This window comes from Chlorocebus sabaeus, chromosome 20, assembly GCF_047675955.1.
Source record: "Chlorocebus sabaeus isolate Y175 chromosome 20, mChlSab1.0.hap1, whole genome shotgun sequence".
Lineage (NCBI taxonomy): Eukaryota > Metazoa > Chordata > Mammalia > Primates > Cercopithecidae > Chlorocebus > Chlorocebus sabaeus.
Window position 1 is genome coordinate 20,249,186 of NC_132923.1, and position 6,139 is coordinate 20,255,324.

At 51.3% G+C, this 6,139-nt stretch overlaps 1 protein-coding gene across 1 annotated transcript in view; it reads right to left on the minus strand.

Moving 5' to 3' along the window:
• ATP1A1 (ATPase Na+/K+ transporting subunit alpha 1) overlaps positions 1-5,020 on the minus strand; it is a 31,527-nt gene extending 26,507 nt beyond the window's left edge. Inside the window, exon 1 of the mRNA XM_007977438.3 lies at positions 4,738-5,020. Within this exon, the coding sequence (XP_007975629.1) occupies positions 4,738-4,749 (12 nt within the window). The 5' untranslated portion in view covers positions 4,750-5,020. The remainder of the gene's footprint in view (positions 1-4,737) is intronic.
• Between the last annotated feature and the right edge of the window lie 1,119 nt (positions 5,021-6,139).

The window sequence follows — 6,139 nt, forward strand, 5'->3', positions numbered from 1 at the left end:
AATGCGGTCTATTGGTGAAAAATCCCTTTGCTCAGGACCCAAATAAAAACTAAACCAAAGAGAAAGTGTAGGGTAAAGGGTACTTCTTTCCTAACACAATCTGCCATCCAAAACACCAAATAAATACGAAGAACTTCTGGTGGATTTCTGACAACAGTTTTCAGCACAACTAATGAGGTGAGTCATATGCAAAGAACAGTCTCTCTCTGACTCCAGCCAAAGAATACACACTTCCTCTCATACACTCAATTCATAGCAACGTGAGAAAGTTCAGACCTGACTAGGTTCCATATCCTTCCTCCAAAATATATAAATGAAGGAGAGTTTTAAAAATGAGTGAGTAGGTTTTACAGTTCTCTCTACTGCACATTATCATGTGCTAGACATGTACTTTCAGTGTAACCTAGAATTGGACAGCTCTGGCAGGGATGGGAAACATTTTGCCTGGTGTTTTGTCGTCCAAACCCAGCCACTCTGATTACTGTGAGCCCATCTGATCTGACACTCGGGTTTCTTCTTCTAGCCTGTTGGCTGGCAGAGAGCCCTGGGCAGCTAGAAGAAGTCAGCACAGCACAAATGTTCAGGCTCCCTCTCATCACAGAAGGCCGAAAAGCCCATTTTATTTTGCAAGACTTGGAAAACGTAAAAATGATCATCAACTGCAAACAAAGTCCTTCACCTGAAAAGTGAAAGTAGACAGAAAGATGCTATTAAACAAGAGATTTGCTTGTTGAGCAAAGATAACAGTTGCAGTAATGTCAACTGACACCTCTACTTGACTTTCCTATGAAGGGCAATTAACATCATTTCCCATTATTTTCAAATCTTAGTATGTTCTCATGGTGAAGGAAAAAACTGCTCTCTAATTTTGAAAGGGCTAATGACTTACAGACGAACAGCAAACCCAGTCTGTAAAGATTTGATCTTCTATTGGCTCTAATTACCGTACCTATGTAAGCCCAATAACAATAGCCACAACTCAGGCTGGCATGGCACTCCTTCCATAAACCTAACAGAGATTACTTCACTTGATCCCCAGGATGAGCCTTCTATCCAAGAGCCAGATGAGAAACCGAAGCTTCAGGGCTTTTATTTTATTTTTTAAACCTGTTTGTTTTTGAGTGAAGAAACCAATTTTACTTTACCATACAAAATCCTTCAAAGCTATTTCAGTTAAAGCCTTTCTTATTCTTAAGTTTAGATATATTTAAAAGAACATAGCCTGATTTGAATAGAAAGTCACTTATCTGTTCATGTGTTGCTTAAATAATCAGAAAACAATGACTGAGGGTACTGGAATGGAGCATGGATGAGTGCCAACTCTATTGTGCTATAAAATGTTGAATTCACTTTTATTTTTAAATGCAATTTAGGAATAACGTTCCCAGAAATCTGTATATTTTAAGTGTTAGCCCTCATCTGGACAACTGGATTTTTAAAGGCATCTTTTTTTTTTTTTTTTTTTGGGCTCTCAGGTTTACCACTCTCTCCCCATCTTCCCAGGTTTAGGAGGCAGGCCTCCCCCTTTCCCCTACCCTCCCACCTGAAGGTGAGTCACTAGAGTGTTACAAGCTTACTGGCAGGGAACACTACAAATTAACAAACAGTAAGTTACCAAAAGGGGATACACCCTTATAAAAGGGTACAGAAAGAACCCAAGAAGCAGGGAACTGTTACACACTGAACAACTGACAGGCAAAGGGTGAGGCACAAGTGCTCTCTCCTCCCCCCAGCTCTAGGCACTAGTTCTTCCTGTAACTGCTCCACTAGCTCCCAGCCAGGCCTGGGCAACTTTCCACTCTGAGGCCTCTGCCTCACAATACTTTTAAGTCTAAAGTACTAGCTTTATAGCAGCCAGAGGAGCTTTAGTCACACTTTCAAGCTGAGCTCCAAAAGGGCAGCTGATAACATTACCATACAACCAGGATTTCTGCTGACATGTGCATCCCCCACTGCCACCTTCACTGGAACCTTTTTTCCCTGCCCCTCTTTAAATCACTACTCATAAGCTATGATTTATCTTTTAGGTAACTAATATTCAAACTAAATCCAGAATGTAGTGAAGGACCTGGTGAGACTCCCTCTCCTCATCTTTTACACACTTGAGAAAATAAACTTTCCCACATTTCTCAACAGTTATGGTGTGTACCTTTGGTGAGTGAAACAGTTGCGGGTGGTAGGCCTAGTTGAAGGTTTAAGCCGAGTCACTGGCAATAAAACCCAGTAAGAAAAAAAGGGACAAAATCCTATTTCATCCAGGAATGATTCAGCAAGAGCTGTTCTTTCATTTTCTTACCAAATGCTTAGGAACTAGACTTTTAAGGACATATAAAACCACCTGAAATATCATCAAAAGCTAGGCCACAAAGGGTATTGAGGAGAGGAGGGGAATAAATTTACAATGACCTTAAAAATTAGCTGCCGGCACAGGCTTCCTGGTTAACCAATTATCAGCAGGGCTTTAGTCACCACTCCACCCACATTTTAATCCCTATGTGGAAAAATCCCAACATGAAATATTCTTCTGAACATTTGGACGATCACAATAAGTCACTGAGGACAAACACACAGACAAACACACAGACACACACACACAAGTAAACTAATGTTCAATGTATCAGAATACTCAAAACGCTAACTACCACCCAGCAGCCAAGCAGCTCATTATCCCAGTGTTCGCAGCTGTAATTTAATCTTGTGTTTGCTAGCCACTATACATTTTGTTGTAAGACATCTGGGTTTAAGCTCTACTAACTATTCAGGTGGGTTACTACCGCATCACTACTGTGCATGTGTGCCTGTGTGTGGTTAGAAAAAAGACATCTAGATACGTGGGCATAACTTAATTACCCAAACCATCTCCATGGCCTATTAATTCAACATCACAAATACCCCAGTTTCATCTGATGAATAAGTTTTGAGTTCTGTATAAAGAACTCAATGTTAAAGAGTAAATGTATGTTCAGGCTTGAGGCCACAGGCTGTTCAAGAATCAGGGACGCCTGGTCTGTCACTAGTTACCCGTTTGACCTTGAGCAAGTCACTTCACCTTCCTAGGCCTGGGGCACACATCTGTGATCTCTAACCCCCCCAAATTAGCTCAGGAAGTAAACTTTTTTCTTTTTCTTTTTTTTAAGGGAGGAGAGACAAACAATGAGCTTTAAAGTGCTTGTTTACAGAAATGACCAAGGGTTTGATGGTGTGGTAAAAGCACAGGCCACTAACCCAGTCTCCATCAGGGGAATGGAGACGCCCTGCACTCTGCTCTGCTCTCTGATGCCACTTGACCTGGACCGGCCCTCCACGCTGTATGCTTTTAAAAGCAAGGCGAGTTGTGCATTTCCACTTGTGCCTGTTCTCCCCACCAGGTCCAAGCCTTTCAATTATCTCCTTCAAAACTCATTTAGAGTCCCCAAGGAGTGCAGCCTCCCTCTGCTTCTGTCACTCTGTCTACACCCAGAAGCCTCAGGACCTTCAAAGGGGTACTCAGTGTCTGCACTGTGCTAAACCCTGGAGGCAACAGAGTGTATTCTCCCATTTGTATTCTCATGACATGGTCACTTTCAACCCATGAATTCCGAGGTTATTTTATGTAAATTTTTCTCAACTGGACTTTGGCTCCTTTGGGGTCCGGGACCCAGTCTCCTGCAGTAGCTATGGGTAATCAAGTCTTCACTTCAGAAATGCAGGAAAGGGGCGTTGTGATGATATTCCCACCACGCTCCGCGCCACTCTCCAGCCCCAAGACCCCTCGTTTCCTTCAGGAACCGCCCTTTGGTGCTTCCGCGACGCTGGAAACTGGCAGAGCATTCCTACCACCGTATTGCCTGCAGCCTCCAGTCCTTTTTCGGGTTTATTGTACCCTGAGGCCCTGATGGGTCTGCCTATCCTTCAGGGCTCGTCCCTTCAAAAAAAATCTGCACGCCTCTCCCCACCGTCGGATGACAACTCCAGTTGCCATCGGTGCATCCTGTGTTTACGGAAAGTGGCCCAATAAAACCCTCAAAAGTATACCTTAAAGGCCATCTTAGGGCAGTGAAGACACACCCTTTCTGGCACCAGCCCGCCCAGCCGGCTCCGCACTCAGGAGAAGCCAGTTTTTTCCTTGGGGGAGGGCGGCCGCCTCTGCGCGGAGCCAGCTAAGCCCCAGTGCCTCCAGGAGAAGGAGCCCCGAACCCGAAGGCTGCCCCCGCCGGCGCCGGGGCCGCGGCGGGAACGGAGGCCCGGGAGGGGCCCCGGCGGAGCGCCCCAGGGGAAGGGGAGGAGCGCGCCTTTCCTCAGGGCACGGAGGGCGGAGGGAAAAGGAAGGAGAGAGAAGGAGGTGACGGCGGGCGCAGGGAGGGGAGCCGGGCTCAGGGATGCCGGCTCGGTCCCGGGGCCGCCCCGCTGCAGGTCGCCCCTCTCCTCCCGGCCCCGCGGCTTCCCAAGCACCGCCTCTCCGAGCCCCCGGCCCGCTCGGCTTCAGGGGCGCGCAGCCCTCGCCTGGGGTCCGCTCACCCGCCCCTGAGCAATGCTGCGCTCCAGCCCCTCGGCGCTCCCTTCCCCCGCCCCCCGTTACTGCGCTCCCTCCATTTCCAAAGTGCGTCGTCTTTTAAGCCGCGCGGCTCTGCCAGCCCACTCAGCGCCGCGCCGCTTCCTCCTCCGCCGCCTCCCGCTGGCCGCGATCGCCCTCCCGACTTCCTCCTCTTCCCCTCGAGGGCTCCCCGTGCCCCCTCTTCGGGCGCGCCGGACACTCACCCCCTTCCCCATAGTGGCGGTGCTCGGTGCCCGGCGCCGGGTCCTGTCGCTGGAGAATCAGAGAGAAAAGCAGAGAGCAGCTCCCGGCCGAGCGAGCGGGGCCGGGGGAGCCGAGTGGAGGGAGCTAGGGCTGCCGCGGGGCGGGAGGGAGGGAGGGCGGCCGGCGGCTCCGGCCGATGCCGCCGCCGCTGTTGCTGCCGCCGCCGGGGCTGCTACCGCTGCTGCTGCCACGTGTCCGCCTCCTCCCGCCGCTGCTCTGCGCCCCAGACCCCGCCGCAGCTCCAGCCCGCGCCTCCTCCTCACTTCCTAAAATATGCAACCTGCGTGCTGGCCCCGCCCACGCCGCGAAACGTCACCGTTACCGGAGCAACCTGACACCGGCAGCGGGCCTGGCTCCGCCCCTCCCCAAACTCCGCCCACGGGCCCGGACAGCGCCTGCTGCGGCCAGTCCCGGCTCCCGGCAGGAAGGCGCCCGGGCCCGGGACTAGTCCACCGTGTCCCGGGAGGGCTGCGGGGCGCTCCTGCTGGCTGAGTAGCAGGGACTTGGCGGCCTTGGCCCTCCCACGCCCCTCCTCCCGCCGCCCTGCATGACCCGCCTGCTATGTAGGGCCCAGGAGGTCCGCAGTGGGTGCGGTACGGTCTCCGAACTGAGCTCCCCCAGTCGCCGCCGACCTGGCACCAGAAACCTTGGGCGGAACGGCTTTTCCAGCGCTTCGGGGATCTCCTTTGGGACTCAGGGATGCTGAAGGGGGCTGGCGCTCGGGTGTGATTGCAGCCAGGCCTGACTGAGGGACTCCGCCCCTCTGTGGAATCCAGGCCCCGCGCCCACCTGCAGATGGCCTCCCCAGGCGCTTGGTGCTCTCAGAGTGCCTCCTCTGACTTGGGGTCCTCTTTATCCACTCCCCGCTCCGTCATAGCTGGGATGGATCTGAACTGGCATGGCCAGAAGTCAGGCGCCATCCTCCCACCACCTCTCTTTCTTCAAGATTCCAAAATGAGAATCCAAAGGGCGACCAGCGAATTCATTCACGCTATTGTGTCAATGTAACCTGCTTGCCCAGTTTGGGGATTCTCTTTTTAGGAAAGAAAAATCTGAAACCCAAAGGAATGCATATCTTTAGCTAGAGGAGCTAAATCAAGGGGGAGGCGTTTGAGGACTTGCCAGGTGCCTCTCCACGACTCCACCTGTCAGGGGAGCATCTCCAGCACAGCCTTGGGATCTCTGGTGGGGGAGGTGGGGCAGGAAAGTACCCCTCTCCCCGGATATCCCTGCTTCCACTGCACGTTGGGGCTTCTCTGTCGTTATAGCTTTTGCTTCTTAGCAAGAGGCTGCAATGGCTGAAGTTCTCCAACATTTTAAAAAACAAAGTATTATTAACAAGATTTGCAGGAAGTCAAGTAT